Below are 27,549 nucleotides of genomic sequence, written 5' to 3' on the forward strand. Positions count from 1 at the left end.
GATTCACACGAATGCCAAACACAAAGAAATATACCAATATGGCTGAAACTTGGTGCGCCTTATTTCCAAAGATGCTACTAACTAAACATGACCTCTATACGCGCCTGTGGTGCCATCTCTCGGACTTTGCACGGACTTTTTAAACGTTCCTCGTATAACCGCTGAACGAAGGCAATAAGGAAGATTTTGCGCGATTACAACAGATACGCCACCGCCTACGACGCCGCTAGTGTCGTGTTCAGATGTACGGGAGACTGTGGCGTGACGCCGTTCTTGTGGAGGAGCGCGCGACCGCCGTGACGGGTTGGTCTCCGGTTTCTGGGCTCCCAGCTCGTGTCTCAGTTACAGGGCTGGCCGTCAGTTTTGTAGCAGCAGCAGCGGCGGCGGCATCAGCCATGTGGCCAGTGGACATCGTGTGCGCGCGGCCCTTCCTCCTCACCGTCAACCAGAAGGCCGCTCTCGGAGGAGGCCTCTTCGTCCTGGGTATGCTACGCACGTTTCTTCCTCATACTTCGCTGAGCAAAACGGCCGGTAGCGAGAAACGGGGGAGCACTATCACTACACAAGGGACAAGTTTAGTCTTGTAGCGGAAAACCGTGTTTTCTTGGACAAGAAACACTTACTCAGTTTAGTACACTTTGTTCAACTGTTTTCCGGAGAGTAGTTTTCACCCCTGAAGTGCGGTTCGGACAAAGGAAAAGAAAGCTACGGCTCTACTTCGGAGACAAAACGTTTTTCGGATACACATTCCTGTAGAAATTAACTCGTTTCCTTTGCAAACCATACTGGTACGCCATCTCACGTATATTTCTTTCTAATTGGTTCATGCCTCAGCTCCACCCTTTGGTACGTCATGAATAAGAAGAATCTCTTTTACAAGCACCCCCCACCGCCCTCCTCATCTACCCACAACAAAACAACATACGGCTTTCCATACTACGTTTTGCTTGTCACGTAAAAAGTGAATTCAATTTTTTTATTAAAAATTCTGCTTAAAATGTTAAGGCTTAAAATGATTGTTTCTATGAGCGTTTAAGTGTTTCTTAGTAAACACTCATATATATCCTTGGCGACACTGGTTAATGTTTTCAGTTCAGAATAATCTGTAAATTAAAATTAAACATGTCTCATTATTTTGAGTCGCAGTACATTGGTCCAATTTGTTGGTGACATCAGGATACTTCAGAGTGTTTGTAATACCTATCCCACTAAGGCAAACCATGGACAATTGCGTATGAACTTATTATATCTGTTCGAATGTAGGAATCATGTTATCGTTTACATAACGTTTCTCATTTCGAGTTTCACCTTTTGGTTATAGCAGAAACGTACAGTATTTGGTAGTAATTACACCACTATCTATGTTCATGACTTAGAATTTTCATCAAACACATAGCGATTCCATTGTTACTGACTATGATGTTCGCTCTATGGTGTTCTCTACATAGCACTTACGTGTTGCGATTTTTAAGTGACTAATATGGCGCCGGCCACTGTGACCGAGCGATTCTAGGCGCTTCAGTCCGGAACCGCGCGACTGCTACGGTCACAGGTTCGAAGCCTGCCTCGGGCATGGATGTGTGTGATGTCCTTATGTTAGTTAGGTTTAAGTAGTTCTAAGTTCTAGGGGACTGATGGCCTCAGATGTCCCATAGTGCTCGGAGCCATTTGAACTAATATGGCACACCTTCAATTGTCTTTCTTTCTCCTTTACTATTTCTATGAGTTTCTTTTTGTCTTTTTTCTATCTTTCTCTACCACTCCTTCCTGTTTCTTCTACCTCACCTTGTCTTCTCTCTCTCACTTCCCTCCTCTCCCATCTACCACCTCCTTCTTGTTCTCTTCTCTTTTCATTCCCTGTCCTTTCTTCTTCCTCTTCTCCCCATTTTCTCGTCTCTAGTCTCTCTGCTTTCCAAAATCTTCTCTGTTTCCCTCACTTTCTCTCTAACAGTTCTCTCCCCCTCCTCTTCTCATTTCTCCTCACTCTTTTCTCCCTCTCCTACCTCTGACTCCTACCTTTCACTCTCTACAGTCGCAACTAACCAGCGTTACGATTCAGAATGAACTTCGTTCCTCGATAACTGATACTCTTCTCCCTTCCGCCTACTTCCCCCTCTCTCCCACTGACCTCTCACCCCTTCCCTCCCCCCCCCCCCTCCTAGCCATCCTCCCCGTCTCTGTCTGTCTGTCTGTCTCTCTCTCTCTCTCTCTCTCTCTCTCTCTCTCTCTCTCTCTCTCTCCCCTATCACCCTTTTCTCCTACATCTACTCTTTCGCTAATCATCGACCCTTTCCTCTTCGCTCTTCTCTCTCACATTGTCATTGTGTTATGTCGCAAACTTGTATCCAGAGAAAGCATGAGATAGGGTTGCAGGAGGCTGAGTTTCAGAGGGCGGAGAGAAGGGGAGAGGATAATAGATGGGGAGGGAGAGTGGGGACCATCGTGTCGTAAGACGCTTTACTGCTGCGCCTTCAGACACTACTGCCACTTTAGATGTGGTACTTGTAGTAATTTTATTCATCACCAGATCACATTTAGAAGAATATTGGTAGAATATGCCCATGCGCCTTCAGTATTCTTTCTTGGCGGTTTTGAAACGTGTTTATTAAAATTTTGCCTTTGACGCAGTGCCTACGAAAAGAATATCTTAGATAACAATGCTTTCTAGTTGCGTCTGGAGGTGCTGACAGATGTGAAAATTACCGAACTCTCAGTTGAATAAGCCACGGCTGCAAAATACAAACACGAATTCTTTACAGACGAATAGAAGAACTGGTAGAAGCCGACCTCGGGGAAGATCAGTTAGGATTCCGTCGAAATGTTGGAACACGTGAGGCAATACTGAGCCCACGACTTATCTTAGAAAATAGATTAAGGAAGGGCAAACCTATGTTTCTAGCATTTGTAGACTTAGAGAAAGCTTTTGACAATGTTGACTGGAATAGTCTCTTTCAAAGTCTGAAGATGGCAGGAGTAAAATACAGGGAGCGAAAGGCTATTTACAATTTGTACAGAAATCAGATGGCAATTATAAGAGTCGAGCGACACGAAAGCTCAGCAGTGCTTGAGAAGGGAGTGAGACAGGGTTCTAGGCTATCCCCAATGTTATTCAATATGTATATTGGGCAAGCAGTAAAGGAAACGAAAGAAACATTCGGAGTAGGAATTAAAATCCATGGAGAAGAAATAAAAACTTTGAGGTTCGCCGATGACATTGTAATTCTATCAGAGACAGCAAAGGACCTGGAAGAGCAGCTGAACGGAATGGACAGTGTCTTGAAAGGAGGATATAAGACGAACAGCAACAAAAGCAAAACGAGGATAATGGAATGTAATCGAATTAAATCGGGTGATGCTGAGGGAATTAGATTAGGAAATGAGACGCTTAAAGTAGTGAATGAGTTTTGCTATTTGGGGAGAAAAATAACTGATGATGGTCGAAGTAGAGAGGATGTAAAATGTAGACTAGCAATGGCAAGAAAAGCGTTTCTGAAGAAGAGAAATTTGTGAATATAAGGTATAGATTTAAGTGTCAGGAAGTCGTTTCTGAAAGTATTTGTATGGAGTGTAGCCATGTATGGAAGAGAAACGTGACCGATAAATAGTTTAGACAAGAAAAGAATAGAAGCTTTCGAAATATGGTGCTACAGAAGAATGCTGAAGATTAGATGGGTAGATCACATAACTAATGAGGAGGTATTGAATAGGATTGGGGAGAAGAGAAGATTGTGACACAACTTGACTAGAAGAAGGGATCGGTTGGTAGGACATATTCTGAGGCATCAAGGGATCACCAATTATGTATTGGAGGGCAGCGTGGAGGGTAAAAATCGTAGAGGGAGGCCAAGAGATGAATACACTAAACACATTCAGAAGGATGTAGGTTGCAGTAGGTACTGGAAGATGAAGAAGCTTGCACAGGATTGAGTAGCATGGAGAGCTGCATCAAACGAGTCTCTGGACTGAAGACCACAACAACAACAGTTGCGTGCAGAAATGCAGGTACACTGTGACACTTGTTGAAACTGACGATTCTCTTCTATTGTGATTAGATATTGTGCAACATTGTTTTGCTAAGTTCTTGTAACAAAACCACCATCGAGAATTTACACTGCCTCTGCAGACAATATTATGGGCAGTTGACCTTGACTCACCCAGCGAAGTGGTAGCTTATCCTGAATGAGTATCTGGTAACCCTCATTTATATTTTCCGAGATTTTGCTACATCATTCACCGGGAAGGGCGGGGGGGGGGGGGGGGGGAGGAGAGGTGAACTGGGCTGGTTTCAGTAGAGATCATGGCTGCTTCATTCCCCCATCTGCTCTAAGTGAGCTAAAACCGCGTCCTAGTGACTTCAACGATGACGACATTTTAAATTCTAGTCTTCTTGTTTACATTTTCTTTCTTTGGGATCTAATCATTTTGAGCTTTCGGAGATTTAAGGCTTCCATGTTATATGGTGAGTCTTCGTCTTAAAAAATTAAGATGATAGGAATATCGAGAATTATTCCATCTAACAGCATAATAGAATATACAGGGGAGAAATAAAAGTGCTACAGATAATAGAGTTCTAGGACGCAAAGAAGTACAACAGAGGAAAGGAAATACAGTACTAATCTGACTATAGCAGTTGTTGAAAGTGACCACCTTTCACCTCTCGGTACCTTTGGGCCCTGCCGAGCAAGTTGCTGGACTGCTGGAATTCCTGCAGTCTCATTTGAAATGTTCTGCTACAGTTCTTGAAGTCAATGAAGGTTGTTGTGATACACTTTAGACTTGAGGGCTTCCTACACAAAACAGTCGCACACTGGCAGATCATGTGACCTGGGTGGCCAGCTAGGACCGCGACCAGACCGCAGGTCCAAGAGAAGTATTCGTCCGCATGATCGACGTGATATGTCGTGTCGGTCTCTTGCGATAGCAGTCGGATTGATCTCCTGGTGAAGAGTTTTCTGATGAACTGCATCCACATTTTCTGGTGTGCGGGCACGGTGTGGGATGTTTTTTGACTTGTTCAAAATAGGCCCTGTCTGACGTCATTTTCGGACTAAGCGTTGCATGGCACTCTTTGCTGGCACTTTGACACCATTAAACTTGTCAGAAAACAACTGCCAACGACTCTGTTGTCACGTAACTTCTCACGACGAACACCCGCTGCTCCATTGTGAGTGTCATCGCCCCGTTGCATACTGACACAGCCCGTACTACTCTCTGAACCGATGTGGATCACGTGGTGGGCTTAAGGCAGTGTGCATGTCATGGGGTACGGTTATATGCATGCATTCACGTCCAATAGTATCCACTCATCCAGACCACTTTTACTTGCTCCACCCTGTACTATCAAGCTAAAAAAGAATCAAAGACATTAGCTGCCAGTGGGAACTGATTCATATCAACGGAGTAAGTTGAAAATTTATGTCATATCGGGATTGGAGCCCGGGTCTCCCGGTCACTAGGTAGATGGGCTGACCACTACGACATCCCGACACAGTGGTCGCTACAACCACACAGACTATGCCTCCCGTCAGACCCAATCCCATTCACTAGGTAGACGGGCTGACCACTACGCCATCCCAACACAGTGGTCACTACAACCACACAGACTATGCTAGCATGCCTCCCGTCAGACCCAATCCTGTTCACTAGGTAGACGGGCTGACCACTACGCCATCCCAACACAGTGGTCACTACAACCATATGGACTATGCTAGCATGCCTCCCATCAGACCCAATCCCGTTCACTAGGTAGATGGGCTGACATCTATGCCATCCCAACACACTGGTCACTGCAACGACATGGACTACGCTAGCATGCCTCTCGTCAGACCCAATACCGTTCACTAGGTAGATGGGCTGATCACTACGCCATCCCAACACAGCTACAGCCACATGGGCTACACTAGCATGCCTTCTATCAGACCCAATCCCACTCACTAGGTAGATGGGCTAACCACTATGCCATCCCGACACAGTGGTCATTACAACCACATGGACTACACTAGCGTGCCTGGGTTAGACCCAATCCCGTTCACGAGGTAGATGGGCTGACCATTATGCTGTCCCGACACAGTGGTCTCTAGAACCACACAGACTACGCTAGCATGCCTCCCATCAGATCCAATCCCTCTTACTAGGTAGATGGGCTAACCACTACGCCATTCTGACGCAGTGATCACTACAAACACACAGAATACACTAGCATGCCTCCCGTCAGACCAAAACTCTCAACTTATACCACACACCAATGATGTGGTGCTCCTGGTCATTAACATCATTGTTCGCGGCACCTCCTTGATTTCCATAAGAGTCTGAACTTGTTGTGCTTCCGCACTGAAGAGAAGATTGGCCACCAACACGTTAATTATATACAAAATGTATATGTATATATTTATATGTACATATACCTGGAACAACGCCGTTACATAACAAGCTTGCTCCGATGAAAAAATGCAACGACACATCTCAGTCCTCTAAAAAGGTTAAATTAAATAGTTAGCAGAGTAGTGAGCGTTCAGTATGCATCGTGAAATGTATCTTTTGTGTGAAATGTAGTTGCTGGCTACAAGAAAAGTTTTCGAATGTGTATTTAAAACTCCTAAAAGATGATTCTCCATGGCAGTACGTTTAGGTTCACGTTCACATTCTGAAGCGGCTGAACTCGTGAGTACAGTGAACACGAAAGAAGATATCATTAAATTGCGTCAGAGTGGCACTGAAACGATGAAACTGAAATTTTAATGTAAAAGAAGCAAATGCTAAACTAGTTCCTGAAAGAAAGCTAAAGCTGTGTAGGTGGAAAACAATCGATTACCGGTACATAGCAAAGTGGTAAAAATTCGTATACGTGTGGTACTGACAATGTCGTCGGTGGAATATCAAGCGACAAATACACTCCTGGAAATGGAAAAAAGAACACATTGACACCGGTGTGTCAGACCCACCATACTTGCTCCGGACACTGCGAGAGGGCTGTACAAGCAATGATCACACGCACGGCACAGCGGACACACCAGGAACCGCGGTGTTGGCCGTCGAATGGCGCTAGCTGCGCAGCATTTGTGCACCGCCGCCGTCAGTGTCAGCCAGTTTGCCGTGGCATACGGAGCTCCATCGCAGTCTTTAACACTGGTAGCATGCCGCGACAGCGTGGACGTGCACCGTATGTGCAGTTGACGGACTTTGAGCGAGGGCGTATAGTGGGCATGCGGGAGGCCGGGTGGACGTACCGCCGAATTGCTCAACACGTGGGGCGTGAGGTCTCCACAGTACATCGATGTTGTCGCCAGTGCTCGGCGGAAGGTGCACGTACCCGTCGACCTGGGACCGGACCGCAGCGACGCACGGATGCACGCCAAGACCGTAGGATCCTACGCAGTGCGGTAGGGGACCGCACCGCCACTTCCCAGCAAATTAGGGACACTGTTGCTCCTGGGGTATCGGCGAGGACCATTCGCAACCGTCTTCATGAAGCTGGGCTACGGTCCCGCACACCGTTAGGCCGTCTTCCGCTCACGCCCCAACATTATGCAGCCCGCCTCCAGTGGTGTCGCGACAGGCGTGAATGGAGGGACGAATGGAGACGTGTCGTCTTCAGCGATGAGAGTCGCTTCTGCCTTGGTGCCAATGATGGTCGTATGCGTGTTTGACGCCGTGCGGGTGAGCGCCACAATCAGGACTGCATACGACCGAGGCACACAGGGCCAACACCCGGCATCATGGTGTGGGGAGCGATCTCCTACACTGGTCGTACACCACTGGTGATCGTCGAGGGGACACTGAATAGTGCACGGTACATCTAAACCGTGTTCGAACCCATCGTTCTACCATTCCTAGACCGGCAAGGGAACTTGCTGTTCCAACAGGACAATGCACGTCCGCATGTATCCCGTGCCACCCAACGTGCTCTAGAAGGTGTAAGTCAACTACCCTGGCCAGCAAGATCTCCGGATCTGTCCCCCATTAGCATGTTTGGGACTGGATGAAGCGTCGTCTCACGCGGTCTGCACGTCCAGCACGAACGCTGGTCCAACTGAGGCGCCAGGTGGAAATGGCATGGCAAGCCGTTCCACAGGACTACATCAAGCATCTCTACGATCGTCTCCATGGGAGAATAGCAGCCTGCATTGCTGCGAAAGGTGGATATACACTGTACTAGTGCCGACATTGTGCATGCTCTGTTGCCTGTGTCTATGTGCCTGTGGTTCTGTCAGTGTGATCATGTGATGTATCTGACCCCAGGAATGTGTCAATAAAGTTTCCCCTTCCTGGGACAATGAATTCACGGTGTTCTTATTTCAATTTCCAGGAGTGTATAAATGGAAAACGGTCACCTATTATAAAAGGGACAAACGTGTAAGTGCTACAATGAAAGGTGACAAAAATGATTTCCTGATAATGGTCGATTCTTCTTTAAACTCTTTATTGAGCCACCCTGTAAGGCTAATGCTCAACTTAGAATTCGATCCCACCACCTAAACAAACATTTAAAAAACCGTGAAAAAAGCATGGCTGAAACTGAAAGTACCAATAGCTCTAAAGATGTTTCAATCCACGTGGGTTCAGACTCTGTCGCAGCAACAGTGAGAAAGAAATCGTCAGTGACACACGAGAACTGTGTACGCAACATCCAAGCGGGTAATTAGTGGTAATATTCGTACACGATCGGTAAGTGATACATCAACGGAATAAACAGTGACATTAGGGAAAAGTGTGAGAGGCTTGGAGTAATGTTCATTGACATAAATAAGTTTTTGAATGACAAATGTGTGGGAAAAATGGCCTACATCTCAGTAGGTTAGTCTACGAACTTAATGAAAATGTTTATAGACGTACGTAAAATACTACACAACTAAGAGAAACTAATACATTCAGGTGGGGGTGACGAATTAAAGGTACAAACTGAATACACAATGCGTGAATGTTGAATGAAGGGCCCATATCAAACAATAATCAACAACAACAAAGATGGTTTACTGGGATATCAGTGGCTTAACGACAGAACTACCGAACTTAAATATTCTGAAATTGATGAACTTAAAATTCTACATACAGGTTTTGTAACTATCAAAATCATCTGCCTAAATGAACACTGGTCAGAAGACTGTAACCGAGCGAGGTGGCGCAGTGGTTAGCAAACTACACTCGCATTCGGGAGGACGACGGTTCAATCCCGCGTCCGGCCATCCTGATTTAGGTTTTCCGTGATTTCCCTAAATCGCTCCAGGCAAATGCCGGGATGGTTCCTTTGAAAGGGCACGGCCGACTTCCTTCCCCATCCTTCCCTAATCCGATTGGACCGATGACCTCGCTGTCTGGTCTCCTTCCCCAAAACAACCAACCAACCAACCGGAAGACTGTATAAAGTTTTAACAATTTTAAGATAACTAGCAGCTTTGGAGGAGAAATACGTCTCACGGAGGCTCCTGCATTCTTGTTGCTTCTTCAGTAAATTATAAAGGTAGAGAAAATTTTAATTATTTGAATGAAGAAAGTGTGCTTGACAGCCGCTGCGTAAAGTTAAGTGATCTGAATCCAGCAATCTACAGCATGCCTACAAATGCTGCGAAATGCATGCTACAAATGCTACAAATTGTAGCGAAATGCAGGAAGATCTGCAGCTGATAGACACTTTGTGCAGGGAGTGGCAACTGACCCTTAACATAGACAAATGTAATGTATTGCGAATACATAGAAAGAAGGATCCTTTATTGTATGATTATATGATAGCGGAACAAACACTGGTAGCAGTTACGTCTGTAAACAATCTGGGAGTATGCGTGCGGAGCGATTTGAAGTGGAATGATCATATAAAATTAATTGTTGGTAAGGCGGGTACCAGGTTGAAATTCAATGGGAGAGTCCTTAGAAAATGTAGTCCATCAACAAAGGAGGTGGCTTACAAAACACTCGTTCGACCTATACTTGAGTATTGCTCATCAGTGTGGGATCCGTACCAGATCGGGTTGACGGAGGAGATAGAGAAGATCCAAAGAAGAGCGGCGCGTCTCGTCACAGGGTTATGTGGTAAGCGTGATAGCGTTACGGAGATGTTTAGCAAACTCAAGTGGCAGACTCTGCAAGAGAGGCGCTCTGCATCGCGGTGTAGCTTGCTGTCCAGGTTTCGAGAGTTTGCGTTTCTGGATGAGGTATCCAATATATTTCTTCCCCCTACTTATACCCCCCGAGGAGATCACGAATGTAAAATTGGAGAGATTCGAGCGCGCACGGAGGCTTTCCGGCAGTCGTTCTTCCCACGAACCATACGCGACTGGAACAGAAAAGGGAGGTAATGACAGTGGCACGTAAAGTGCCCTCCGCCACACACCGTTGGGTGGCTTGCGGAGTATAAATGTAGATGTAGATGCTGGAACAAAAATTTTCTAGGATAAATCTCAGTGTCTCTTAGAGAAACTACAGAAATAAAGAAAGAAAAAAGTCGTGATCGCAACAAATTTCAACTTAAATGTTTTAGCTGAAAGCAGTTTAGCCATAAAATTTCGTCACTTAATTCAGAAATATGGTTTCGTACTAAATTCTTCTGAAGCTACTATCGAAAGCAGTAGATCAGCGACCAGCACAGATAATAATATTACAAACTGAAAATGCTAATAGATGCTGATCAGACATAGGTATTTCGAATCATTCACTTTTTTTTTTGGGGGGGGGGGGGGCACCTAAAAGTAGATAAACTAAAATTGCCAAAAAATTGTATAAAAAGGAAGTTCAGTAAAAATAACATGAATTTTTTCACAGTAAATTAACTGGTGTAAGCTGGCCTGTAGAGCAGTTCAAGCACCAGAAGCTATGAAAAGTTCATTGAATCTTTGCTTGACATATTGGCTGAATCACTTCCTCCCAGAAATTCCCAAAAGAAAGTAAGCAGTAAACTTACGTGGATTACACACACAATAAAAATATCTCGTCCTAGAAAATCAAACAGAAATCCTTATTAAACGCTATAAAGCTATATTCAGAAAATTTGCACTGGCTGTTTGCAAAATGGCTTATAGTATATTCTTCCTCCATCGCAGAAACAAGACAAAAGCAGTGTGGGAAGTTGTTCAGTCAGAATTAGGAGCAAGACTCTCTTAAAAAATATCACACACACCTTGACATAGAACTAGACAGAAAGAATGACACAAAAGAACCCTAAAGCTCCACTCTTAACAAGCCTGCCAAAGGTCCACAAACCCCTCATCCCTGTCACGCCAGTGGTTGACTTCAGAAAAGCCCTATCTTACTTACCAGGAAGACACATGCACACATTCCTACAGAAGACATACACATACACAAACAACAGAAGCATCAAAAACACAGGAGACATGATGGAGAAAATTAGGAATGTCAACATCCTCCCCAACAGCAAAACTGGTGTCTTTTGGCATAACATCCATGTACACAAACATACCCACAGAAGAAACTATAAACATTATAGAACAACAGCTAAAATGCAATAAATTCCCAGATGCACATGTAAATGAAATCTCATCCATCCTTGCCGGCCGAAGTGGCCGTGCGGTTAAAGGCGCTGCAGTCTGGAACCGCAAGACCGCTACGGTCGCAGGTTCGAATCCTGCCTCGGGCATGGATGTTTGTGATGTCCTTAGGTTAGTTAGATTTAACTAGTTCTAAGTTCTAGGGGACTAATAACCTCAGCAGTTGAGTCCCATAGTGCTCAGAGCCATTTGAACCATTTGAATCATCCATCCTTAGGCTAAGCACAGAACAAAACTACTTCACTTTCAACAACAACTTCTACTTGCGACAAGCGGGGCTTCCCATGGAGCCCCCATCACTAGAATCTTAGCCAACATTTTCTTGGACCATATAGAGAACACAATATTCAATAACATTGTAAAACAAGGAGGGTACAAAATAATCTACTAGTACCGATATGTGGATGACATAATCTGTCTTATAGATGAAACACATAACAGGATAGAAGAGCTCCACAGTAACATCAACACAGTACACCCACAAATCCACTTCACAATGGAAATGGAAAACAACAAGAAACTAAATTTCTTGGATCTTACAATCACAAGAAACAACCACCAATATGAATTTCCATCTACAGGAAAACCACATCCACAAGTACTGTTATCCACAGCTCATCCAACCACCCGACAGTGCATAAATATGCCAGTTTTACACATATGCTCCACAGGATAAACAGAACACCTCTTAAACCAGGAAAATACACCCAGGAACTAAACATAATCAAACAAATTGCTGTTGAAAACGACTACAAAACAGACGTCATAAACTCAACAACAAGGTAAAACGGAAACATGCAGCACACACAGACAACAGAGCAAACCACACCACTTCAGAAAAAAGAGAGAGATGGTACACACTAACATACATAACAAAATATCACATAGAATAGGAAACATCATAGAAAAGCGAGGGATCCCAATAACATTCAGAACAAATAATACAGTTCAGAAAAAACTAAGACCGCTCAGAAAAACCTCAGACGAATTCAGCAACGCTGGAATAAATCAACTCGCAAATCTTGTCAGTCCCACTACATAGGACAAACAAGCAGAAATTTCCGAACGAGATACACAGAGCGCATGAGAGCTCTGAGATGTGACAGCACACGTTCAGCTTTCGCAGAACATCTAATGAACAAAAACCATAACCCCACTAATATCGAAAAAATCTACGCATTCTGAGAAACAGCAACATTCTATACCGACAACTAACGATAGAAGAAAATTACCGCATACAAAAGGCTATAGTCGAAGGGAAAAATGTAATAAATGAAAACACAACACTCTGCAACAACACACTCTTTACCGCTCTGAGAGAACTGACCAAGGACACAGAACAGAGAGCACACACAGGCAAAAGAACCACCTCCCAATCACACACAGATACATAAATAATGAACAGAAGTCGTCGTAATTCGCGCTACGGTTTTTCATAGCCTTTCTCGCCACTTGCGAACGCGTCTCGCGACACACGCGAACAGCAAGATGGCGTAAGATTATGGATCAGAAATAAAGTGCAAAAGTTTTGTTTTTCTGTGTAAAAAGCAGCCACACTCCATCCAACGAACGTGAGTACACGAATAGCTAAGCAACAGCTAAATACACACCAAAACAACTGGTTTCCACCCCAAGTATATACTGCTGACATACGAAGTTCACCTTTGAGTATTCGTTTACTAACAGCCGCTCACATGGTTGCAGATGACATGATGTTCGCTAAGTATAAAAAGACGGCATCAGAAAAAGAGCACAGAAAATATGTCACAAACAGCGCCAATAATAGCTTAAAACATGCTGTACCATACAATACAATAAGGTAGTATAAAAGTATAAATATGAAACTATATTTCAAAAGACGATTTGTAAAAATGTAATTATGTTTTCCTGTGTTTGTACAACCATACCATTTTCTGAATGTTTTAGATTTAAAAAAAAACCAATGATGGTGGTGATATTTGTCGCCGAAACTAGTTTGGGATAATAAAGAAATAAACAAATAACACGGTGTTTGCATCAAGGCGGACTCAATTTGTGATATTACTATTTTTATACGCAAACACGGAGCAAATGGAAGAGTTCCAAGATAATATTTTCAAAGCGATGTTGTTCGGACATGGTGGGGATACAGAGAGACGGCAACTGTCGATGACGTGCCTCGCTCAGACCGCATAAGTGCTGCTACTGCAGTGGATGACCTACGGATTATGGCTTTAGGAATCCTGACAGCAACGCCACCGTGTTGAATAATGCTTTTCGTGCAGCCACAGGACGTCGCGTTACGACTCAAACTGTGCGCAATAAGCTGCATGATGCGCAACTTCACTACCGACGTCCATGGCGAAGTCCATCTTAGCAACCACGACACCATGCAGCGCGGTACAGATGGGCCCAACAACATGCTGAATAGACCGCTCAGGATTGGCATCACCTTCTCTTCACCGATGAGTAGCAAATGCCTTCAACCAGACAATCGTCGGAGACGTGTATGGAGGCAACCCAGTGAGGCTGAACGCCTTAGACACACTGTCCAGTGAGTGCAGCAAGGTTGAGGTTCTCTGCTGTTTTGGGGTGGCATTATGTGGGGCCGCCACTGGTGGTCATGGAAGGCGCCATAACGGCTGAACGATACGTGAATGCCAACCTCCGACCGATGGTGAAACCATATCGGCAACATATTGGCGAGGCATTCGCCTTCATGGACGACAATTCGCACCCCCATCGTGCACAACTTGTGAATGACTTCCTTCAGGATAACAGCACGGCCAGCATGTTCTCCAGACATGAAGCCTATCAAACATGCCTGGGATAGATTGAAAAGGGCTGTTTATTGACGACGTGATCCACCAACCACTCTGAGGGATCTGCGCCGAATCGCCGTTGAGGAGTGGGACAAACTGGACAAACAGTGCCTTGGTGAACTTGTGGACAGTATGCCACGACGAATACAGGCATGCATCAATGCAAGAGGACGTGCTACTGGGTGTTAGAGGTACCGGTGTGTACAGTAATGTGAACCACCACGTCTGAAGGTCTCGCTGTATGGTGCTACAACATGCAACGTGTGGTTTTTATGAGCAATAAAAAGGGCGGAAATTATGTTTATGTTGATGTCTATTCCAATTTTCTGTGCAAGTTCCGGAGCTCTCGGAACCGAAGTGATGCAAAACTTTTTTTTGTTGTGTGTACAATGCTGTGCTCAGAATGTCCCCGCAGATCGTCTTTCATTATCAGGAACAGATGGAAGTCAGACGGTGCTAAATGTGGATTGTATAGAGGATGTCGTACAGTGGTGAGATTCAGTCTCCGAAGTTCTGCTGTGGTGGCACGTGAAGTGTCTGGTTTGAGCCCGCATCTCGTGGTCGTGCGGTAGCGTTCTCGCTTCCCACGCCCGGGTTCGATTCCCGGCGGGGTCAGGGATTTTCTCTGCCTCGTGATGGCTGGGTGTTGTGTGCTGTCCTTAGGTTAGTTAGGTTTAAGTAGTTCTAAGTTCTAGGGGACTGATGACCATAGATGTTAAGTCCCATAGTGCTCAGGGCCATTTGAACCATTTTTTTTGTCTGGTTTGGCATTGTCATGCCTCAGGAAAACATTTCCCTTTTCCTTTCGGACCCTTGTTAGCCGTCGTTTCAGAGTTCGCAGCGTTGTGATGTAACGCTCTGAATTTATTTTTGTTTCACGATCAAGGAAATCAACGTGGATAACACCATCTGCGTCCCAGAACAGTGTGGCCATGATTTTTCCAGCTGAGGGCTGCGTCTTGAGTTTCTTTTCCTGAGGTGAGTCTTTGTGTCGACTCTCTCAGTGCCCTTCAGAGTCTAGATGATCCCGATCCAGTCCACCCCACCGTTCAGCGGATCCAGGACTGCCTCCATTTGTTCCCGGATATGGGAGCCCAAGTGATGTTCATGTGGGTTCGTGGCCAGGTTGGTTTGCCTCGGAATGACGCCGTTGATGCTGCAGCCAAGGCCGCCGTCCATCTCGGTCGGCCCCCCTCTTACTCTGTTCCCTCGCAACATATTCGTACTTTTCTCTATCGGCGTATAACGTCACTTTGGCATGACCATTGGCGCTCCCCTCATGGGAACAAACTCAGAGAACTCAAACCTCTCCCAACAGCCTGGTCGACTTCCTCCCGGCCGTCTCGCCGTGATGAAGTAATGTTATCTTGGTTACGAATAGGGCGCTGCCGCTTTAGTCACCGCCACTTGTTGAGTGGCGACCCTGCACCCAGCTGTCCTTTCTGTAGCCAGCCATTAACAGACATTTCATGATCCTCTGCCCCTATTTTAGCTACTTACGTCGCAGGGTCAGGCTGCCGCCCGCTTTGCCGGACATTTTTGCAGATGACGTGCGAGCTGTGGCTCGCGTTTTAAGTTTTTTAAAAAGCAGTAATATGACAAAACAGATTTGATTTCTACCTGTTGACTCCGGTGTCTTGTTGACGTCTTTTAGATACTCTTCCGTAACGTCCTGATGTTTTAGATTTGTTTTTTCTTTCTTTTTGTATTGGACCTCGCAACAGTTTTTTACGCTCGCGGTCCCAGCATTCTATAGTTCTCTACTGGGCGCTTATGACCTTAGATATTTTGTGCCCAAAACCCCACAAAAAAAACTTCGTGTCGATATTCCGTAGCCTGACGTTTCGTCTCTTGGCACAACTGAATGGAGAAAGGCGTCACCTTCATTCTCGTAACGCGAGAGGAGTTCCTGGGAAATTTCATGTCCTTGCGCTTTCATTTCAGGAGTCAGCATCCGGGGTACCCATCGTTCACAGATCTCATGATAGCCAAGCAAAGCAATTATGTGACCCACACGTGAAATGCAGATTGTGCTTGCAATTTCTCTCGAGTAATACGACGATCGTCCTGAATCAATCTGTCAACATTTTGCTTGTCAAACTGGGTGGTTGCTGTCAGAGGACGTCCAACTCTTTGTTTGTCACGCAGGTCAGATGTTCCCGCCTCAATATCTTCAAACATACTCGCCCAACGACGCACAGTACTCACATCAACACAATCACCATAAACTCAATTCATTGCCTGATGAATCTCCTTTGGAATGACACCTTCTGCTGTCAAGAATTTAGTGACTGCACGTTGCTAAAATTGCATTGACCGACTATCTGCGCAGGGTTGCATGCTTTACACTGTAACAACACAACCGTTCAATGCTAAAGCCGTCGGCACACGGACCGTGCTGTCGAACGTCAACATTGAGCGTGCTGAGTTCAACGAGCTGCTGAACGCTCAGGAACGATGCGACTTGTGCATACGGTACGTGGGCCCCAACGTGGTACACGCAATCCAACGCACTCCAGCGGCAGTTGAGGGATGTTTCTAGTTCGTAAATCACACTGTTTGCTAAACGGGCGCACTTAAAATTCCCACGTTAGCTCTATTACCACACATTTCCTCCATTGTCCATACGGTAGTCACGTTGTTCTATATGTAATATACACAAATAAAAACTTCGGTATCCAAGTACATGTTTTAAGACGAAAAGGAAAGTACGTACCATGTTCAATCAATAAGTACACAGGCTTGCAAACGTTCCGTTACAAACAGTGCGCTACAAATTTGCAATAGTTCTCCTCATAAGATAAACATTATTTCATCATTCCCACATTATAGTAAAACCCCAAGGTCATCCTTACTTGATTACTGTTCCTACCCATTAGCACAATCTTTGCAACATGTGAATTACGAAACGTAAAAGAAAAAGGAGCAAAATATCTTTATACAAGTAGCGCAAACTGTCCTGTAGATGAAGCCAACCGAACAAATTCACTCCTCAAAAAAATGGTGAACTTATATTTAAATAACATCAAATATTATAGTATATACTTACATTAAACTAATAATAAAGCATCAGAACCTATTAAAAACGTGAATGTTTGGGAAAAAATTGTTGGGCAGGAGGAGACGCGAACCAGCAACATCTTGCTCAGTTAGTCTAGATGTCTGTGACACTACTGACTATGCTGAACCGACAACACAGAAATAGGAGCCAATACTAGCCTGTTCCCACTTGCTAAAAGATTTAATCGTAGCTGTGTTACTAATTGAAATTTAATTATAACAGTTTGTATCAAGAACAATCCGTTCTTGGTGGATCCTCAGTGTGTCGTTGCCTTCAAATGGCATAGTCTTATAATACCCAAGTTAAAATAATTATTTTGCCACGAATATGATATTTCTCATTATTTTTACTGCAACGAATCACACAGTTAACAACGTGTTTTCGAGTGGTTCTCAATTTTCTGGTGCTCAGAAACGGCATATACACGTATAGGCTTGAAATGAATGCCAATATGGCGCCCCACAACTCCGTGCTGATGGGAGTTGGCGTGCGTGTGACGGAATGCCGGACATTTACCACGCCAGACATTTGCCCCTTCGCCAGGTAGCGATCCCTCAGGCAAGGGCGCCCTTCCTCGTACTACTTCTGTCTGCTTTCAAACCGCCGTCTCCGTATCTTACTCGATACAACCGGTACGTAAGGGACCTTCTTCTTCGATATCTCGGCCAAATACAGAGCTTCTTTTCCGAAATCGAAATATTTATAATTCTTGGGAAACGAAAGCAATACCGACGATTGTGTCAGTATGTAACTAGTTCTGTCAAGTATAAATATATATCCCTCTGTCTATACGGATGGACTGGAACCGCGCATCCGCTACGGTCGCAGGTTCGAATCCTGCCTCGGGCATGGATGTGTGTGATGTCCTTAGATTAGGTAGGTTTAAGTAGTTCTAAGTTCTAGGGGACTGATGACCACAGATGTTAAGTCCCATAGTGCTCAGAGCAATTTGAACCTTTATTTTTTTTTGTCTGTACGGTAGCTTCCTTTCGCGCTTACTGATTGCGATAGAAACAGTCCATCGCCACTGGAGCAACAAAAAAAGGAACGATGTAAAGAGAATGCGAATGTACGCTAATCATTTCTTTTTTATCACTGCATTTGTGCCTACTTTAATTACTACAACCGCATGCCTAAAAGAAAATAAGGAAAGAAGAAATGGGTATGTGAATGTTTGAAAAGAAGAACGACATACTCCCTATTAATTTACTCTCTGAAATACGATATCCCTTGCGGCGAAACATTAGTTAATAAAGTGTGGCGGGACAATGTTCAAAACATGACTGAAAAAACGTTCACTAAACAGAGATAAGAACATCTATGATTGACATGTCATCTAAAGTCGACTTACAATTTTAAAATGTTAGAAATAAGGAAACGAAGTAGTACAGAATGCTATGTTTGTAAAGTACGTTGTTGTTCTACATTGTTTACCTCTGATATTTACAGGGTCACGTAGAAAGAATACTAGGTTTTGGAGGGAAAGTCGTAATTGTAATGATCTGCACTACAACAGAAACAAGAAGCACAACTTAAGAAAAAATAATGTAATGTGTGTCCCAGCTCACAAGCGACATTGAAGCAGATAGTTCCTGTGACTTAGAATGGGCAGAGGTTATATTCGACAACCGGGATAAATTAATAACTGGCTCATTTTACCGACCCCCGGTCTCAGATAAAACAGTTGCTGAACGGTTCAAAGAAAAGTTGAGTCTCTTCACTAATAGGTAACCCACTCATACAATTATAGTTGGCAGTGACTTCAATCTACCTTCCGTATGTTGACAAAAATACATTTTCAGACCCTGTTATAGATAGAATACAACTTCCGTACTTGTTCAAATGGTTCAAATGGCTCTGAGCACTATGGGACTTAACATCTGAGGTCATCAGTCCCCTAGAACTTAGAACTATTTAAACCTAACTAACCTAAGGACATCACACACATCCATGCCCGAGGCAGGATTCGAACCTGCGACCGTAGCGGTCTGGTGGTTCCAGACTGAAGCGCCTAGAACCGCACGGCCATACCGGCCGGCTCCGTATTTGTTCTAAATGATTTTTTTAAAATTATTTTGAACAATTAGGTCACGGGGCCATTCAAATTGTAAATGGTTACGAAAACACACTTGACCTCTTAGCCACAAATAATCCTGAGCATCACGACGGACACAGTCGTAGCGAGGCTCAATTCCGTAACAAAGAAATTCACCAAAACTAAACGCGAAATATATCTGTTTCTAAAAGCAACTAAAAATTCGGTTGACGTCTTCTTAAGAGACAGTCTCCAAACTATGTAAGTAAAGACCAATGTGGCAAAGAAATAGTATCAACAGCACTCGAGAGATTCATACCAAATAAATTAATAAGAGAAGGAACTGATCCCCCATGGTACACAAAACACAACAGAAAGCTGCTGCAGGAGCACCGAAAAAGTCACATCTAATTTAGACAAACGTAAATTCTCCAAGATTGGCGAAGTTTTACTGAGGCTCGAAATTCGGTGCTGATTTCAATGCGAGATGCATTTAATAGTTTCCACAACGAAACTCTCTCTAGAAATCTGGCGGAAAATCCAAAGAGATTTTGATCCTATGTTAAGTAAAGCAGCAAGGGAGCACGTCTCTGTAACAGCGAAAGGGTTAATGCGGCCGTGGTGGCTTTACGTCATAAACTGCGCGCTCTCCCCTAAACGTAAGTTTGCTTGGCGCGTGCAAATGGCAACGTAGCAATCTCCTGCGTCTGGGCGGGCATGCGTGAACCGCCAAGACAAAAGAATTGAACTATAGCACTTACATTACTCTCACGTGCCGCTTGCCTTGAAGATTTTTGAGGCGAACGCTGAAACAGTTACAAGACCGCAGTTGTGGAAACATCACTTGTAGCTGTACGAGGTCGCCCTGATCGACCTTTATGCATATCACACACTGTTCCATACATTTTGAATTTGCCTCGTAGACGAGTAATTGTTAACCTTGAAGGTGGTTCTGTGCCACACTCAATTCTCCACTGTCTTCGAACCGCAACTACATTATCAAACTTCCAGTACCACATAATTATCTGCTTACGCGCTTCGTAGCTCAAACGTACGTCCGCCATGTTGCAGTTACTTCCTTGCCACTGCTGCCACCTGCTGAAGAAACATAACATTACTTTCTCACAGATATTTAACCTTGTAGAACGGGAAATAAATTATCTATGACAGTGCAAAGTGTGTATATATATTTTTGACGCACCCTGTATACTGTAGTTTGCAAACTTGGAGGTCTTCGTTTATCATACGTCAAATAAATTGGTAATAAGCGTTATAGTGAGTGAGTGTGTGTGTGTGTGTTGTGTGTTCAGGCGCTCTGGGCACGGCGGCGTCCGGCTGGCTGACTAGCGCTCTGCTGCTGGGTCGGGCGCTGCCCACGCGGCCCCACCTGCTGCTGCTCAGCCTCTCCCTGACGCAGCTGGCGCGCGTGCTGCTCGCCGGATTCCCCTTCTCCGCCACGTCGGCGCTCTCCGGCAGGTAAGGCCGGTATTATACACTATCAAATTTCTTTGTCCAATATCTTTGTCAAAGACATTTGATGGTGTAATAGGGAACTTTGTCAAATGTCGTCCAATATTTGATCAAATCTAGGGCCTCGCTGTCGATTTGATCAAAGAAGTCGCTTGTCTTCTGTTCACTGCAATGTTACATGTTGCCACATGGAGTGCTAGCATCGCTGTAGCATTATGTCGTCTGTAGTGTTTTAATAAACATTGCCGGTAAATACAATTGGAGTGTGCCTACAACTACAAAATTAATAGAGATATATGAAGCTGATGAGGCGCTTTACAACGTGAGGCACCCTGAACACAAAAATAGATTAAGAAGATTGGAGACCTGACCTGACCAGACCTGACCTGACCTAACCTGACCTGACCTAACCTAACCTAACCCACTCCTGTAGCAAGGAATCGGAGTGTTACAGTGAGCCTGTCTTCTGCAAATGTAGCGGTTCTTAAGTGAATATTGTGCTTTCTGATATGAGGATACACTTCACTGAGCACATACAGAAATGTATGCTCATCCATTCTTAAGTAATTGATGTACGACTTATGTCCTCCACTATAAGCTCACGTAACAAGTTTTGTTGAATGCTTTTATGGTGTCGTCGTAAAACCCACGGCTTCATCCAGGTATGTTTACTTCCCCCCCCCCCCCCACTTCTCTTCCGCATGTGCACACAGTGCAATTGTGGTACATGCAACTGCAGCGATGAATAACAAGTTGTTGTTGTCAGCCATCTTGAACTTTATCGAAAAATATGATGACAGTGTAATACCCCTTCTAGCGCTATGTCAAAGATCTTTGCCAAATACACTCCTGGAAATGGAATGTCAGCACGAGAGATCGAATTAGCAGACTCATGTACAAATTTGTAGCGAGCGTGCTTGGGATTGCCACGAGAATGCTCCTGCTGTCATACGAAATCGCAGTATTGCCAGACCATAACTACTGGCGTAGATCCAGTCTGTGTAACACGCATCATACAGGTTGGTTGGGTTGGTTGCAGGCCCTCAACTGGCCTGCTTCTAACCAACACACAGCCAACACTGGCACAAAGACAGAACCAGTTCTCGCAAAAAAAAAAAAAAAAAAAAAAAAAAAACAGGTCTCCAGCCTACCCTGCTTGAATACTGCTCAGCAGTGTGGGATTCGTACCAGATAGGGTTGATAGAAGAGAGAGAGAAGATCCAACGGAGAGCAGCGCACTTCGTTACAGGATCATTTAGTAATTGCGAAAGCGTTACGGAGATGATAGATAAACTCCAGTGGAAGACTCTGCAGGAGAGACGCTCAGTAGCTCGGTACGGGCTTTTGTCGAAGTTTCGAGAACATACCTTCATCGAGGAGTCAAGCAGTATATTGCTCCTTCCTACGTATATCTCGCGAAGAGACCATGAGGATAAAATCAGAGAGATTAGAGCCCACACAGAGGCATACCGACAATCCTTCTTTCCACCAACAATACGAGACTGGAATAGAAAGGAGAACCGATAGAGGTACTCAAGGTACCCTCCGCCGCGCACTGTCAGGTGGCTTGCGGAGTATGGATGTAGATGTAGATGTAGATGTAGACCTCTCGCTTGATACCACTGAAGTCGCAAATAGCGGTGGTTTGTGATCACTACAGTGTACGCTACTGAGCATCTGGCTCGGAGCTGTCCTTAAGGGGACCACACCCTGCCTATCTAACCCATGTTAATTCAGGCAAGTATTTAACCCATTTCTGAAAAAAACTAATTGATGCAGGACCTTAATACACTCCTGGAAATGGAAAAAAGAACACATTGACACCGGTGTGTCAGACCCACCATACTTGCTCCGGACACTGCGAGAGGGCTGTACAAGCAATGATCACACGCACGGCACAGCGGACACACCAGGAACCGCGGTGTTGGCCGTCGAATGGCGCTAGCTGCGCAGCATTTGTGCACCGCCGCCGTCAGTGTCAGCCAGTTTGCCGTGGCATACGGAGCTCCATCGCAGTCTTTAACACTGGTAGCATGCCGCGACAGCGTGGACGTGAACCGTATGTGCAGTTGACGGACTTTGAGCGAGGGCGTATAGTGGGCATGCGGGAGGCCGGGTGGACGTACCGCCGAATTGCTCAACACGTGGGGCGTGAGGTCTCCACAGTACATCGATGTTGTCGCCAGTGGTCGGCGGAAGGTGCACGTGCCCGTCGACCTGGGACCGGACCGCAGCGACGCACGGATGCACGCCAAGACCGTAGGATCCTACGCAGTGCCGTAGGGGACCGCACCGCCACTTCCCAGCAAATTAGGGACACTGTTGCTCCTGGGGTATCGGCGAGGACCATTCGCAACCGTCTCCATGAAGCTGGGCTACGGTCCCGCACACCGTTAGGCCGTCTTCCGCTCACGCCCCAACATCGTGCAGCCCGCCTCCAGTGGTGTCGCGACAGGCGTGAATGGAGGGACGAATGGAGACGTGTCGTCTTCAGCGATGAGAGTCGCTTCTGCCTTGGTGCCAATGATGGTCGTTTGCGTGTTTGGCGCCGTGCAGGTGAGCGCCACAATCAGGACTGCATACGACCGAAGCACACAGGGCCAACACCCGGCATCATGGTGTGGGCAGCGATCTCCTACACTGGCCGTACACCACTGGTGATCGTCGAGGGGACACTGAATAGTGCACGGTACATCCAAACCGTCATCGAACCCATCGTTCTACCATTCCTAGACCGGCAAGGGAACTTGCTGTTCCAACAGGACAATTCACGTTCGCATGTATCCCGTGCCACCCAACGTGCTCTAGAAGGTGTAAGTCAACTACCCTGGCCAGCAAGATCTCCGGATCTGTCCCCCATTGAGCATGTTTGGGACTGGATGAAGCGTCGTCTCACGCGGTCTGCACGTCCAGCACGAACGCTGGTCCAACTGAGGCGCCAGGTGGAAATGGCATGGCAAGCCGTTCCACAGGCCTACATCCAGCATCTCTACGATCGTCTCCATGGGAGAATAGCAGCCTGCATTGCTGCGAAAGGTGGATATACACTGTACTAGTGCCGACATTGTGCATGCTCTGTTGCCTGTGTCTATGTGCCTGTGGTTCTGTCAGTGTGATCATGTGATGTATCTGACCCCAGGAATGTGTCAATAAAGTTTCCCCTTCCTGGGACAATGAATTCACGGTGTTCTTATTTCAATTTCCAGGAGTGTATATTTGATGGAATATTTGATCACATCTTTGATCAAATCTTTGACAAAGAAATTTTATAGTGTAATACTGGCCTAAGCGCTGGCATTACGTCACTCTGAGTCCCACATTCTCCTGCAGGCTGTCTTCTGCTGACTCAGGAAAACGGTTGAGCCCAGGAGGCTGAGTGGGAAAAAGATGGATCAATAACTGACCAACTGTCCAACTTGCAGTTGGTTGAACCTGCCCATACAGGTCATCGGCTTTGACCAGTAGCGTAATTAAGTTGTGGCGACTCATATCTTTCGTGCACAAAGAAAGACTGCACAGAATACCAAAAAGTTATACTACTGGGAATTAAAATTGCTATACCAAGAAGAAATGCAGATGATAAACGGGTATTCATTGGACAAATACATTATACTAGAACTGACATGTGATTACATTTTCACGCAATTTGGGTGCATAGATCCTGATAAATCAGTACCCAGAACAACCACCTCTGGCCGTAATAACGGCCTTCATACGCCTGGGCATTGATGGCTTGGATGGCGTGTACAGGTACAGCTGCCCATGCAGCTTCAACACGATACCACAGTTCATCAAGAGTACTGACTAGCGTATTGTGACGAGCCAGTTGCTCGGTCACCATTGACCAGACGTTTTCAGTTGGTAAGAGATCTGGAGAATGTGCTGGCCAGGGCAGCAGTCGAACATTTTCTGTATCCAGAAAGGCCCGTACAGGACCTGCAACATGCGGTCGTGCATTATCCTGCTGAAATGTAGGGTTTTGCAGGGGTCGAATGAAGGGTAGAGCCACGGGTCGTAACACATCGCAAACGTGAAGTCCACTGTTAAAAAATGGTTCAAATGGCTCTGAGCACTATGGGACTTAACATCTGAGGTCATCATTCCCCTAGAACTTAGAACTACTTACACCTAACTAACCTAAGGAGAGCACACAAATCCATGCCCGAGACAGGATTCGAACCTACGACCGTAGCGGTCGTTTGGTTCCAGACTGAAGCGCCTAGAACCGCACGGCCACACCGGCTGGCGTCCACTGTTCAAAGCGCTGTCAATGCTAACAAGAGGTAACCGAGACGTGTAACCAATGGTACCCCATACCATCACGCCGGGTGATACGCCAGTATGGCGATGACGAATACACGCTTCCAATGTGCGTTCACCGCCATGTCGCCAAACACGGATGCGATCATCACGATGCTGTAAACAGAACCTGGATTCATCAGAAAAAATGACGTTTTGCCATTCGTTGACCCAAGTTCGTCGTTGAGCACACCATCGCACGCGCTCCTGTCTGCGTCAAGGGTAACTGCAGCCATGGTCTCCGAGCTGATAGTCCATGATGCTGCAGACGTCGTCGAACTGTTCGTGCATATGGTTATTGTCTTGCAAACGTCCCCATCTGTTGACTCAGGAATCGATACGTGGCTGCACGATCCGTTACAGCCATGCGTATTGGATGCCCGTCATCTCGACTGCTAGTGATACGAGGCCGTTGGGATCCAGCATGGCGTTCTGTATTACCCTACTGAACCCACTGATTCCATATTCTGCTAACAGTCATTGGATCTCTACCAACGTTAGCAGCAATGTCGCGATACGATAAACTGCAATCGCGATGGGCTACAATCCGACCTTTATCAAAGTCGAAAACGTGATGGTACGCATTTCTCCTCCTTACACGATGCATCACAACAACGTTTCACCAGGCAACGCCGGTCAACTGCCGTTTGTGAATGAGAAATCGGTTTGAACCTTTCCTCATGTCGGCACGTTGTAGATGTCGCCACCGGCGCCAACCTTGAATGAATGCACTGAAAAGCTAATCATTCGCATATCACAGCATCTTCGTCCTGTCGGTTAAATTTCGCGTCTGTAGCACGTCATCTTCGTGGTCTAGGAATTTTAATGGCCATTAATGTGTATTTTAGATCTGTATTAATTTTTAGTATATAGGCTACGACGACAAATTTATCTCTATCATAGACCATGTTGTAGTATAGGTTGGAAGGAGCCAGTTTTAATTGTCAGTAGGCAATGCTAAGGAACGTGATACCATAACAATAATTATTGCCATGGCGCGCATTTTAGGGACATTAAATTTTGATGAATTATTTTTCATCCCAATTTTGACGGTATTACAGGTCAAAGAAGACCTGTGGTAATGCTCCTACATATCACTCTGGTGAATTCTGCCGTGTTTACGCTTAGGGTTCTATCTGTTGATGTTTGGCTTCGTATTCATCTAGGAAACCACTCGATTTTCGTAGCTGTGGCATGCATTTCAACTTGTGCTACCGTTTAACACAATGCATTTGCAATACTGACTAATGAGCAACTACTAAATTAACTCCAGACCTGCCACTATTTCAGATGAAACTTTAAGTAAATGACCTCTTTGCCGGCCGGCGTGACCGACCAGTTCTAGGCGCTTCATCTGAGGTAATCAGTCCACTAGAACAGAGAACTATTTAAACCTAACTAACCTAAGGACATCACACACATCCATGCCCGAGGCAGGATTCGAACCTGCGACCATAGCGGTCGCGCGGTTCCAGACTGAAGCGCCACACCGACCGGCAGATGGAATGAGCAAGGAAAATCAGCAGCATGAAAAGCGGATAGATCTAAATTTGTTGGAAGGTTTCAGAGAAAGCGCATTTCATTTACACAGGGAACCACACACAGACCTGTAGTGCGAACTATTCTACAGTACTGTACCGATGTCCGGAGTCCACATTATATCTGCCGTTTAAAGAATGCAGAAACGTGCTATTACGGTAGTAACAGGTCAGCATAATCGCTACGAAAATGTAACTGAAATCACTTGCTAACTCAAATGGAAACCTTTTCTTAGAAAAGGCGCCCTGTTTTTCGAAACCTTGTCCTCTAGGTTTGAAAAACTCTAGTTAAAGTGACTACCTGTGTTGTGATCTGTGGACGTCCACTTTGATAAAAAAACTCGCTGCCGCTGAAAAAGACTAATAAAGGGGTCCTGGTAGGATGGAAGCGTGGATTCTAAGACACCACACACACAATGACAGTAACACAGAAAAGTGAATACTAAAACATATTACTGTACTTAACTTTGGTAACGCTCGTTACAGCAACTGTAGAATGCATATTTAGCCTATTGTCCTGTGTAGACTGCAGTTCCATGAACACAAACTAAATAATGTTCTCTCAACTAAAGACGGAAGAAAACTAATCTTTACATCTCGTACTAAAATCAGTCGCTGATAATGGCACAAAAAAACCGCAATTCTGTCAGTCCAACATCCAACAGCCAATGGTCATATTGCCAAAGACAACACAAGTGTAAAGTAAGATGGAACATTTATACCTACTAGAGTGTCTCATTAAGTGTAACGTTATAACGATATAATCTGTAATGCTATAATACTGTGAAGTTTAATTATTTATTGCGTTTAATATTGTCCACCGCGTGAAGTGTGACTTACAACGTTAAGA

The 27,549-nt window shown here is 45.2% G+C and overlaps 1 protein-coding gene across 1 annotated transcript in view; it reads left to right on the plus strand.

Moving 5' to 3' along the window:
• The first annotated feature begins 366 nt into the window (after positions 1-366).
• LOC124798647 (visual pigment-like receptor peropsin) overlaps positions 367-27,549 on the plus strand; it is a 203,507-nt gene continuing 176,324 nt past the window's right edge. Inside the window, exons 1-2 of the mRNA XM_047262144.1 lie at positions 367-483; positions 20,703-20,868. Of these exons, the coding sequence (XP_047118100.1) occupies positions 396-483; positions 20,703-20,868 (254 nt within the window). The 5' untranslated portion in view covers positions 367-395. The remainder of the gene's footprint in view (positions 484-20,702; positions 20,869-27,549) is intronic.

Source organism: Schistocerca piceifrons, chromosome 5 (assembly GCF_021461385.2).
Source record: "Schistocerca piceifrons isolate TAMUIC-IGC-003096 chromosome 5, iqSchPice1.1, whole genome shotgun sequence".
Taxonomy (NCBI): Eukaryota; Metazoa; Arthropoda; class Insecta; order Orthoptera; family Acrididae; genus Schistocerca; species Schistocerca piceifrons.